The following is a 13,334-nucleotide window of genomic DNA, read 5'->3' as shown; positions in this document are numbered from 1 at the left end:
GCTGCACTCTGCACTTCCATCTTTTGTGATCAAAGTGTACAGGATTATGCAACCAACAGATTTCTTTCCAGTGCTCTCATCTGCCATTGATGATTGACAGTTTTTCCTTTGGACACACACACACAAGCTCTACTGTATCCTCATCTGATGCACCTGCAGCATGCTGGAAACACTATAGGTCTCCAGTCTGCATTACGTATTTGCAGTTCATCTCTCCGCCGGATGATGGCGCGATCAGACCTGGGCGGCTCAAGTAGAAAAGGGGGCTGGATTAAAATCCTGTTGGAGTCTGCCAATAACAGCTCGAGTTGGAGCCTGCTCGTACTACAGAGCCACACTGAGGTCTCTGCGCGCATCACACACTACTGCGGGGAACCAGGCGGACGGAGACGAAGTCTTCCCTTTTTTCTGCCCGGGAGAAATCACAAGCACACACAGGGGAGGAAGGCGTTAAGATTTGATCCTGGCGTCGATTGCAAAGGCAGCACGGACTCTGGCTAATTCCCTCCTTAGGTGGCATTAGACTCCTGCAGACTCCCTTTCCAGAGGGAGCTTGGATCACACGTTTGGGCTCTGCTCTCTTCTCCTTCTCCTGCTTGTGAAACCCAAACCCCCCCCCCCCCCCCCCCCCCCCCCGAGTAGCCAGTGCGCGTAGCCGGTAGGACAAGAGGGTTTGTTTAGTGTTTATGGTGTTTTTAGTTGGATTACCACTTTCAGCAAACACACACAAGTGTCCAAGCGACGCCGAAGTCATATCAAGGGATTACAATTGTTTGTAGAGCTCTTGGTTGTGCTCGCAGCAGGCTGCACGCGCGTCATCTTCCTCTGAGCACAGAGCAAAGTGCTGGGAAATCCGCTCCACCTGGACTCGCGACCTGAGTGAGGAGCTTCTGAGTGAACTGCACCTGACAGGAGCAGCAGGCGAGACGATCTCGGGAGACCACATTCGACACTCGAGCAGCAGCTGAAGGGGAGGAAACTGTGAAAATCCCTGCGAAAATGCCTCTTGCACAGATCGCGGAGCCATGGCCCACAATGGAACTAGTGCAGCTTGAGACGGAGGTAATGAGAGGTGAAATGTGTCGCCGCTGTTTTTTTTTTGTTGTTGTTGCACGCATTGTCTGAGCAGTTTTTGCTCAACTTTGATTTCCAGGGTCAGGGGAAATTAAAATGGGGTGAGTGAGTTCATTTTTATGAGACAGTTTAAGCTGTTTATCGTCCACTTTGTAGAAGAGTGCCAAAGTGATTATTAAGAGTAAAGTGACTAAAATGATTGGACACCCACTCTATTTGGTTTACTTAAGACTTTCCACAGCACTCAGAGCCTGGGGAGTATAGACTCCATTTATAATTCATAATATTAATAGTATGCATTTTTAATCATGGTAACTCAGAGTGTGATGAATAGGTTGTTCGTTTTCCAGAGGACATGTCAGTGTGCCACTGACAACCTCACTGACAATCATGTACAGGCCTGTTATAGGCTGTGATTGGCCGCCTTAACCAAGAGGGGAGATGTTTCATCATTTCCCATCATTGGTTTTCAAAGAGCTCAAATTAATAAGCCTCCACTTTTCCTCCCTCTTCCACTGTGGCTCACAGGCAAGCTCCATTTCAAAGCTCAGAACCACAGAGACCCAGACAGTCTGTGATCTAAAGGAAAACGCAACCGGCTCATCATCACTGTCTGTCACTGTTCTCACCTGTCAAGTGGTTTCCAGTGCCTTGCCAGTGTGTGAAGGGCTTGTCATACATGGCACCACAAAGTAAAGGTATAGGGAGAGAGTGTCCTCCGCTTATGGCGACAGGCTAAGCTGTCAGCACATTTAAAATTCAACTTTGTTGAATCATCGGTTTATTTCGGTAACGTTGGAGTTCTACCTTTTTAATATGGGCTGCAGGATGGGTTAATTTTTTTCTTCTTTTCTTATTCTTGCTAATAGTTTACAGTTTAAACACAGTAGCACCTGCACTTGTGCCACCAAAGTCATGCTGTATGTGCTCTCTCTCGCTCTGTGTGTGTGTGTGTGTGTGTGTGTGTGTGTGTGTGTGTGTGTGTGTGTGTTTCTGCAGAGTTTAACTTAAACAAAGAAGTGTCACAAGTGTCTGATTACTACACAGCAGGTAGAGGGTGACATTGTTGAGCACGGACTCTCTAAAAGATTGAACATTTTACAATCTTCTGCCAACAAAACCTCAGAACATGTAGAATTTAGGACAATAGAGAGAGAGAATAGCGACTTTAATGTGGTCCAGACCCCTATTATTCTGATTCAGCATCATTATTCATGAACCCATCAATTGCCTCTTGAACAGACGGGTTGCTTAGAGAATATGCATCCATCACACTCTGGTTCGTTTTGAGCAGACGTAGGCCACACAGAAGCAACCTGTGGCACTTTAGGCTGCACTGTAATATAACACTGAAGGCTTTATCTAACTGTACCAAATTGGCTCTTTTGAATTAGTCTGCCAATTAAGCGGGCGGTGCGAGCATGTGATACCCATGCTTTTGTCTGTCTGATCTCACTGATGAATAGCTCTGTGCACAATATTACAAGGTGTCCTCAATCAGCTTCACGAGAGATGAGTCTGATTATGAATGAGGATCATTTCTCGGCCGGGATAACGGGATAATAATTTGATGGCATTGGAATAAATGTGGGCACTGGGAAGAAAAAAAGATGTCCTGGAAATGATTTACAAAAATGTGAAAGTGAAAACTGACAAGTCAAGTTAATGGGTCTTGACTCATTAAGCCATGCCATTAATCAGAAGAGAGCTACAACTATCGAGGAGGTAGAAATGATTGCTTGCACATTTAAGAGACACAGGCGTCACCGTTAATTTTAGAGCAGAGAAACATCAGTGTTGGTGCATATGATGAATGAAAAACCTGCACGTGAGGCACTTCAGGTAATTTAGAAACAGTGTCATCCTGACACAGTTTGTTCAGCAGACTCAACTATTTCCAGTATTCTGCAGCATACGAGTTGGCTGAGTAGCATATCACAGCTGAACAGATGGTGGTGCCAAGAGTGATAAGTTTTATACAGTAAAAAAAAACAAAAAACCCTGCCTTTGTGTAATGCTCACAACTCTTTGATAAACTAATTTGTGAGATTCTTGCTAAAAATACAGAATATGTGAGTAAATATCAGCCTATATACAATAAGGAGGAATTATTTTTGTCCCTATGTATCAGTATAGACAGCCCCAGAAATCCAGTATCTGTGATTAATTTAATCACACCAGTCACTGCCAGTCAGAGTGGGATCGATGCCATTTATCTCTGTCACCAACCTACCAGCCAGCTGCACACTTTGGTTCTTCCCGATGGCAGAGAGAGAGAGAGAGGGAAAGAGAGAGGGAGAGTTGGCTCGGGGCTCGGATTGATTGAGCATAAAGAGCAAGCGAGAGTGGAGGCCATGCCAGTGAACATGTTGTGGGAGTCAAAAGGGAAGCACACGAGCAATGGGAGTCTATCTGGTCATGTGGACAGATGGGACGGACACACTTTTTTGGCTGAAACACACGCATGCACAGAGTGATTTGCTCTGATGACGGCCGGCTGATGGGATGGCTGTTTCCCCCCCATTAGTCATTATGTGAATGCTTCTGTTTGGAAGCAGAGAAGGTGTCATGAATGGGGAATCAGACTCGCTAGCCTCTTGTTTTTTGAAGCGAAGCGAGCAAGAAATGAATGTGCAAAGAGAGCTATTCAAAATATTTACTTGGTTAATCCCTTTTATTCATCACCGAACCATGTCTGCAGTGAATTAAGTGAATCTCAGTGAATCATCTGATGAAGACTCTTCAGCAGATCATCCCCCATCCTGTCCCAGTTGAGTCACTACCACCTGCATTGGTCACTGCCACTACTATGTTAAGACGGGTCGACCAAAAGATCTGAATCATGCTTCTGTCAGCGTTTAGTTTTCATTTCCACAACAGATATATGCCGAATGAATCCACATGCCCCTAAGCTAGGTAAAACCTAGAGTCCGGTGTAACTTTGTTACTTTGGCTCACCTCATTGATTCACACTGGTGATTGTGAAACTTACTAAATTTCTACAGTGTAGCATGGCTGGAGGGAGTGGATTAAGTGAATGACATTTAGTTCCTAAAAACTCAAGAACTATGTTTATAAAAGCTTTGTTGCATAACCAAGTCCTTGAAGTTTGGCACAAAAGCTGTAATGACCAGCTGGAGATGCAGCGAAGTGTTTATCAGGTAGTTTGCTGCTTATTTTCTCACTGTACACTTAGTTGAAAATATTGATCTATATTGCCCGCTCTCGCTGCAGCCTGGATTTGACTGTTTATTTATTTATTTTCTGCTCATGCAGTAGCTTGATGAGACACTTTTTAAAGTTAAGTTTGGTGGTTCCTGCCTCTGAGGGGATCATTTTATTGTATTTATTTTATTCAACCATTGTTTCATTGCATATTATTTCTCACCCTGTTCACTGCTAGCCTCTCATTTCTTTGCATCAGCTAGTTTGAACCTGCCGTCTTACTTTTTCAACCTGAGCCCCTCTGTCAGATAACAGGCTTTCTAACTACGCCTGCCTGTGTCCGTGAGATGACAAGCAAGATGGTGCGATAACAGTATTTAGTTTAGTAGATTTAGATCCCAGGTTTGAATTTAAATGTGGTAGTCTGTATCTGGACTCAGATCTGCGAGACTTCAAATAATTCCACACTGTTGCTGTTGTTATATAGTACTTTACATTTCAAAAGACAGGGCAGAGTAAAAAGTGTAAGTGTGTATTTATGTAAGCAACACTGCACAAGCTAGGATTTATAGAGCAGGACTGTACAAGCCTAGATGTTGCAGGACAGGTACAGAGACCAGAGTGGAGTCTTGTTTCTTCATTACGTAAGGGGAGGTGTGGAGGAGAAAGTAGGGTTAATGAGAGGAATCTGCACCATGTTTGTTAGCCAGGTGTGGTCAGCAGTGTACACTCATGTTCTTGTGCAAGTGTGCATGCTCGGGTCACCTTCATGCTTGTGTGTGTGTGTGTGTGTGTGTGTGTGTGTGTGTGTGTGTGTGTGTGTGTGTGTGCGTGTGCGTGCGTGCGTGTGCGCGTGTGCGTGTGTGCGTGTGTGCAGTTTCGCTGCGGCTAATCTGGGTGTGACCCGCGGAACACCTGAGCAGGACTGTGGGAGTGGAGGAGGGCTGGGTTGGGCATGTGATAACACAACCCTTTACTTGATAGGTGCCCTGGGAAAGTGCGGTCTCATTTCTTTTCGAATGTTCAGAAAGTGTTAAATGTGCATCGACCAGTGAAGCAAAGACTGTGTGTTGTGCATCCACAGTCAGGCAGTGAAGCAGGTTTGGTGCTGAAAAACCTAATTACTTCTCTCTACACTTTCGTGGTTGCTGATGTTGGGGAGAAACCTTTTAGCACAGACTAAAAAAAAAAGAAGACAAATAGAAATAGCTAATTCCATTTTCTGGCACCAACCAAAAGAGGACATTAGTAACGTGACCTGCTGTCGATACTCAGTGGCAGGTTGGATTACAAGAAATTCAGTCAGATAGGATTGCAGACACAGACAAAGTATGGTTATTGTGGTTCTTAGTTGCCTAGTTACAGGGCAGCGCTGCTCTAATCACACAAACATAGATTTATCTATCAAATACACACACTTCTAGCGCTCTAAGATTGTTTACTTGTCTAATCATATAGGAGTCCTGTGAGAAATTAAAAGTTCTCCTGTCTGGCTTAATAGATTAGTGTGTTTAGAGTTTGCTTGTGGCTGGTAAACTTCTTCTTTGAACATTTGTGTGCATCTTACTTATGTATTTGTACAACGTAATTGATGTACGTCCTCACTGTGTTTACAATATCACTTTTGTTTATTAATGTATTCAACTTTGAGTGTATTTTCGTGGCTGCCTGTGTGTATGTGCATGCCTGAGCTTTCACTGAGGAAGCCCAGGGGAGTGAAAACACCATTAACTGGGCCACTTGGATCAGCCATGCAGAGCTAATGAGGTTGAAATGTGTTGAGCAGCAACGTAGAGCAGGCCCTTCTGACCGCACACACACACACACACACACACACACACACACACACACACACACACACACACACACACCGACTAACTCAGACAATTGCACTCACTCGCTTAGGATTCCCACTCACCATACCGGGTTAGACAAAACCAACCACATACACCTCACCGAGGGAAGATAAAGTAAAGAGAATCAGTAATTGGATTGATGTGGGAAGTGAGAACACTGAGATTAAATTTGTCTGCAGAGTTCATCATAGCAGCACGCACTCCACTTCGTCTTGGTTTTTGTTAAATTGTCACTCCCAGCACACATCTGTGCCTGACTTCGAACTGCACTTGGATGCTTAATTGCTTCCATTTCTCCCATGCCACCTCACATTATGCCTCATACAGCTTTTATGACGGGCACAGTTTGGCTAAATGAAATTGCCTCCCTTGGGATCGTGATTAAAGTCCAACCAGATGAACTGTAAAAATGCCAGGGGTTGGTGGCACTCAGCCAATTTATAGCTGTTGCTTGTTGCTTAGAGTGAAGCAGAGAATAAGGAAGTGCATCCAGTTGCCAGACACATCCAATCTTGCAGCGCAGACGAAAATGTGTTGTGATGTAGATCCACAGTCTGTGTTCATTCTCCTCACAAAGTCTTTTTTCCCTGCGGTATACAAGAGCCCAGAAAAGCTGCTCTGTTGTCACTGCCTGTGCAACCCCCCTCCCCCGGTGTCCCCACTCACTCTATTACCCTCTCGGTTCAGTGTTTGATTGTTAAGGCCACTGCTTGTCATTGTGTTGTTTGCCTGTCTATTTTGTGCAGTGTAAAGGAAGAGGAAGTGGGAAGAGGGCATGGAGGAAGTGAACAGCCTGAGGGTCGCCCCTCTGTAATGGAAAAACAAAGCAAGAGGTGGAAAAAAGGGGGGGGGGGGTGTTATTGAGGGGGTGCTCACACTTGGCCAGACAACTTGACTCTGGACCCAGCAGTCTTTCTTTGATCGTTGGAAGGGGTCAGTTATCATCATGGATTTATTTTCTCTTTCATCATTGGGGCAAGACTTTTTCATTAAAGGGGCACGCCCACCAATTTTACATGTCAAAGTTAATTTACTTGCTACAACTGCGTGTTGAGCTACGTTATGGGAAATGTAGGATCTCAACTGCATTGTTGTTTTTTTAAATCGGTGGGAAAGTGGAAGACATGAGACACTTCTTACCGTTTCCGCTTATATGATGCAACAAGTGATGAACACCACTTATGGCATGGTGTGTTATTCATCATGTGCAGCATGAAAGTGAGCTCATTGGTCATATACAGCCATCTGGAACTGATTTTATACCATTTTGCACATTTAAAGATACCATCTCAGGTTTTTAAGACACTTGAAAATACTCAAATAAATAAATACTAGTAATTTGTCTGATGTATCTTTTCAAAAAAATTTGTAAAATTGTATCCACTCCTTCTCCTAGAATCAATGAATCTACAAATACTGATCATTTCAAAAGTTTACCTGCTGGACGCAAGAGATCCCTTACTTCACTGAAAAGCCCATTCTCATTGTATGTGTTTGTGATGTAAGTTGAATATTGTCTTCCACCTAGTCACAAGGTCATGAACAGTTATGGTGGGGATGGAGTTATGGTGACTCGTCAGCTGGTACGTAACGGCCCTCTACTGTCAGAGTCTGCACATTGGAGGTCGGTGGAGGTCAAACATCCAAATGAAGTAACAATAGCAAAAAGAAATCATTGATTGGACGGGGGACCTTTTTATAAACAAAAAAAAAAAAGAAAAGAAAAATTTAAAAAAGGGAACCCAAAAATGCAATGGAAAATCTGTCTAATAATGTTTGAATGAGTTAACAAAAACTACCCATCTGTGTATAGTGTGTAATTTTACACATGCAACCGGTTGTTTTTCAACCTCCAATATGTGGTTGGGATGGATCCAGGACTGATTTTCTAAGCCTCACCCTCTCCTATTGTGATCAATCAAGTCCTCTCTAATTGAACAAATACCACGAGTGCCACTGGACAACCCATCTTAGTGATGTTGTGTTTTTGTTCCACTGCCTGTCTGGCCTCTGTAGACTACACATGGGCAATAACAAGTGATGCTAATTTGACTTGACATCATAATGGCCCTCTGCTTTTTAAAAATCAAAATCAAACGTATCTCACGATATTACCTCTGTCCTCTGTTTATCATTCCCCTTGTTGTTCTTTAGCTTTGTGTGCAAGAGATGTATCTAATCACCTAATGTGACTGAAATCCCACTCTGTGTTCAAAGTTAGCCGCCCACTCCCGCTGTATCAACAACATGTTGATTTTCTGAATCGCCTTTGGCAAGCCGTTGTTTGACAAATAACAATGATTACCCTTCTCAGCAAGACTTACCTACTGGGGAACGAATGAGCGATGTGCATTTGTGTGTCAGCCTTAGATTATTGGGTTTGCCAGCGGAGGAGCAAAGTGCTGGATACAATGGACTGTTGCCACCCACACAGTCTTGCAAATATTCTGTTGCATCTCTCTCTCCCTCTCTTTCTCTTTCTGTGTCTCCATCCTTTACACACACACACACACACACACACACATACATGATACATGCGGTGCCACACACACTGACTGTTTCCCTCGTTTGCTTTCTTGACAGAATGGGCAGAGCACTGCTGAGGATGGAGTCACGCCAGCTGTCAAGGTACGTGGCCTCTCTGGGACACAGACACACACATGCAAAAAACACACACACACAAACACACACACACACACACACACACACACACACACACGCACAAATGTGACTCATTCATATTCATGCAGCTTAACATCCAATAATTTAGACTGAGGACTTGGACACAACTTGTGCAAAGAATTCTTTTGTTTGTGCTTTTCTATGAAGGCGAAATTCCATCAAAGGGCAAATTCCTGTGTGAATCTTCATTTTGAGCCATTCCCATCTCCGCTGGAGGAGGAAGAGAAAGCCGCCGTGGTCTCTCATGTCCATGCTCACAAATGTGTGACTGCGCGTTGATTTATTCATTTAGCAACTGCATTGACAGCCCACAGAGGGCATTAGCTGGCAGGAGTTTAATGTATTGAATTCTGTCTGAGTGAGGCTGATTGAGCAACAGTCTGGACCACCGTGTATAGTGATGTGTCTGGGTCAATATTATAGGGCCATAGTATTACACACCCCGCATGTCCTCATCTGTCCTGCTAACGATGTTAACATGTCACGGGGAGATAAATATACACAGACGTACACAGACGTGCACACACAGAAACACACGCTCACTGAAAATCATTGAGTCAGCCGTTTCCTGCCTCCTGGCCGGCCTCTGCGCTTTATTGTCCAGCCCTGAAACGTGATCCTGTTTCCTCCAGTAGACTGTTACTCTCTAGCTCTGTAGCAGAGGACAAGGAAATGTTCTTCCTTGCTCAGCTTGTTTTTTTTTTTTTTTTCTCTATCCTCACTCTCAAGGGGGAGAGGCTCTGACGAGCATCTCGTCTTTTCTTTCAGTTCAGAACAATGTGCTGTGACTGAGGCAGAGCTGAGTGCGCTGGATGAGAGGGAAGGGTTTCAGTCAGAGGAGTCAGCACACAGGGGCAGAGCTGGTCAAAAACCACTAATGTTTGATGGCAAGAGATAAAAGACACAAGCTTTTTAGCTTGAACAGTAGAAATGTGCATTTTCAAAATAAAAAAATAATATTATTGGTAAAAAGGGCAGTATGATTGAAATCATTATCACAATATTAATAAGGATATTTTCCACACATGATATGGCAATTGAATCAAATTAATTGTTACAAATTGCTCTGAATGTTCTGAACTTTTATTTTTCTCTGGAAACTGATTTTTACCAATTCAACACCACTGCTCAGTTTTTGTCTAAATGTTATGGTACCTCACATCGTTTGGAATCATTTTAATGCTTAACATGAACCCAGAGATCGCTGAGGCACCTTCTGTGACAGAACAGATGCAGCTGGTATCAGAGACACTGAATTTCATTCTGACACTAAAAAAGAACCTGGATTGGTCACATCATGGCAGACGCCTGATCCGTATAATGGGGTCAGTATCAGCACTGATACCAATCCTGCCTGTTGGATTGGTACATCCCTAATCGTATCATCGCAATATGACTCTGCCAAAAGTCGATAATATTTCATTATGGCTCAGGCCTGGGCTGCTGTGTGATTATGTACTTTACATGTTGGGCTAATTGATTGGGGGGGGGGGGTTATTTCAGTAATCTGATCATTTATGTAATCTTGTTAATTAGGATGGCCTCTTAACAAGCTGGTGTGCCTGGGAGTCTACAGGACTGGTAGCTCATGTTTCTCAAAAGAAATGGATAGAAGGCCTAAGATAGGATAATATAATGGATTTTGACTTTCATGTGGTGAGAATAAGTCAGCAGTCTTTAAATAACTTCTTGAAATATACATCTGACTTTGAGATGCTGTTTGTTGTTGCGGATGAGGGTAGAGCAGGTCCCCAGACTGTTCTGGCACCATGCAAGTCAGGGCAGTCGTAACCAGCCGGTACAGCAATCAATACTGAGCTGCTGTCTAAATGCTGGGAATCTGATAATGGCTGCTGTTATCTACTCTAGCCATGGGAGTTACCTGGCTCCAGCAGACCTAATGGGAGGGAGAGAGGGGGAGGGGACAAAGGTAACAATTGAGACCAAGGGTACCTGCCTGAGTTGGCTGATGCAAATGTTAAAACCTGAAATAGGCTTTAAAAAAAGTTAAAGTGATAGTCCTCAGCATTATGGTATACGTGTGCCTGTGTGTGTGTTTGAGGGCGGTGAGGTTAAGTCAGTCCTCTGCACCTGGAGAAAACATCCACAGCACTAATGAGCTATCACATTCCTCTATGACATTTCTCTCTGCGACTCCTCATATGGTATAAAACTTGGTGAATACAGAGGAGCATATTACCCAGCTAGCAGTGCTGCATTTGCCCCTCCCTCGCTTTTTTAAGAGCCATTAACCTGATAGTAAAGGTGACCGCAGCAAGTAAAGGTTAGGGGACTCCACAGGGTTTTAACACAGTGACTCTGTGGTTGTTTTTTTAAGACTTTTATTTTGTCATCGATTTCAGGGGGGACACATTAAAACAGAATAAAGCAAGGTAGAAATCAAGTTAAATAGTTGCTTCAATTGACTACGATTAATCCTTTAGTCCAGTGGTTCCCAACCTGGAGGTCGAGAAGATTGTGAAATTAATATAAACGGTCGCGAGGTGATTACAATGGTAGAAAATGAGACCATAACAAATCCTGATGCATAAAACTGTTCATTTTTTTTTTGACATTTCTTTTATCTTTGCCTCTTTTTGAGAAATGCTGTATATTTTCTTTTTACCTCTTGAGGCATCGAAAAACCATTCAGAAAAAACAGTGTGAGAAGGGCAAAATCACTAGCGATTGAGCGGCTCCCAGCTGAAAGGTAGAGAGTTAGTTTTTCAAAATAAAGGGAGAATAAGATTGTTTCTGGTAATTGATGAGGCTAATCTATTTATCAATCCCTAGTGAAAATATCAATATCATAAGTAAAAAGACGATAACAACCATGTCTTTGTTATTGTACATTTGGTAGTTTAAAGAACTTGGAAAAAAGTAAGATTCTATTGTAAAAGTAAAGTAGCTGTGACCAACAAACGGCCTCTGGTGAGGAGTATTGATGGGATGATCAGGCAGCAGAGCACAGTCACCTGAGAGGATACTCAACGGATTCGTCTCGTCACAGGGGATTACGCTACCCGTCAATTTACTCCCTGGCACAAAACCAGGCTGACAAAGATTTGTTCCCACACTAGTGTGGAAATTGGCCTATTTCTAGCAACAAATCATTTTGTCTTCATTGCCCTTGGGGACACCTGCGAGGAAGACTTGTTCAAAAAAGCTGACCCAATTGGTATGACAGTTTCCATTTCTAAGAAAGAAGTGCCAGAATAAGGTGATCTGGGGGGAAAAAAAAACATGGCGTACTGTATGTGGTGAAAGGTCAGCTGTCTGCCACAGGACTGTCAAAAAGGAAGTGAAAATAATTTAGCATAGCAGGCAAGAGTGACCTTACACAAGTTCCTCAGGGCATGGTTCAAGGTGGCAGCCATTTAACCCAATTTTGTATGATCTAGTATCAGCTGTTTGCCATTGACTTGCAGGCTAATCTAATCGCCACGGGAAATTCTGATGGATATTTTTCACAATTTTCTGACCGTTTTATTGGCTGAATGATAAATAAGTTACTAATGAAAATGCCAGATCAGTCAATAATGAAAATAATCCTTTGTTGCGGCACAAATCCCTGAAAGCTTCAGCTTTGACCAATGAGGATGTGTCATCGATTTTAATTGCCGAACCAGAAAAACCAGCGAACTAGGATTTCCAGAGTTTGTGAAGCAAAGAATCCCACTATTTTTGAAAAAGATTGAAAATTATTGGCCTACAGCAAACCCCACAGCTGACAAAAGGGGAGAAGCTAGCAGACTGTCAAAAACAAAGAAACAGTTTCAGCCATGCGACGTTTGCAGCATCTCCAAGTCAAAAACTCCTCTGATCAGGCACGATGACAAACTACAGATCTGATCAGACTCTCAGCAGCGAATTTATTCAGCCTGCTGTAATTTACCTAATCAAATACATTAGTCTGCCTCACTAATGAACTGATCGTCTTAATGAAGTAACAATAGTCTCTCGCTCTTAATTGTGTTTTGCTTTATTAGCGAAGCTGAGTCCCTTTCTCACCATCTATACCGGGTAGTTTGTGTGTGTGTGTGACAGCGAGGACAATCTGCTGTGTTAGAGTAAAATACAATATGTGCAGCCATTCTACACACGGCAATATGGCAACTTGTGCATTAAAGCCCCTGAAAACGTACCTTCCATTTTGAAATATTTCTCTACAGCACGGATTATTCATGACTAAATGAACAAACCTTTTTTTTTATTTTGTAAATTTAGGAAAAACACCTCCTCAGTAATTATATATTTTGAAGTCTAACCTTCATAATCTGCATCTTGAGGACTGTGTGGGAGTGCTTTGACCTGATTTGATTCAAACAGCCTGGCAACATAAGCAAACATCTCACCAACTGTCATCACATTTTAATTTAAATGTTGCTCAAAACCTGGTGGTGCAGTCATGTATGAGACCTCACCTTTGTTTAACTGAGCCCCTTCCACCTCAAACACTTTTAAGAGTTCCTGACCGGCTGTAGTAAAGCTTCAAATTATATATAACTTTTTATACTTCGGCAAATCATACACCATAAATCTCAGGTGATGTCTTCT

The 13,334-nt window shown here is 43.0% G+C and overlaps 1 protein-coding gene across 2 annotated transcripts in view; it reads left to right on the top strand.

Annotated features, from left to right (window-relative positions):
- The first annotated feature begins 328 nt into the window (after window positions 1-328).
- Window positions 329-13,334, top strand: part of rps6ka1 (ribosomal protein S6 kinase a, polypeptide 1) — a 48,080-nt gene continuing 35,074 nt past the window's right edge. The window contains exons 1-2 of one of the 2 annotated variants that reach the window (XM_056393002.1): window positions 329-1,062; window positions 8,679-8,723. In XM_056393002.1, the coding sequence (XP_056248977.1) occupies window positions 1,000-1,062; window positions 8,679-8,723 (108 nt within the window). In that variant the 5' untranslated portion in view covers window positions 329-999. The remainder of the gene's footprint in view (window positions 1,063-8,678; window positions 8,724-13,334) is intronic. The other variant, XM_056393003.1, reaches the window with a different exon arrangement.

The sequence above is a fragment of the Seriola aureovittata genome, chromosome 13 (genome assembly GCF_021018895.1).
Source record: "Seriola aureovittata isolate HTS-2021-v1 ecotype China chromosome 13, ASM2101889v1, whole genome shotgun sequence".
In the NCBI taxonomy this organism is placed as follows: Eukaryota; Metazoa; Chordata; class Actinopteri; order Carangiformes; family Carangidae; genus Seriola; species Seriola aureovittata.
This window is presented reverse-complemented; position numbering and strand designations above follow the sequence as displayed.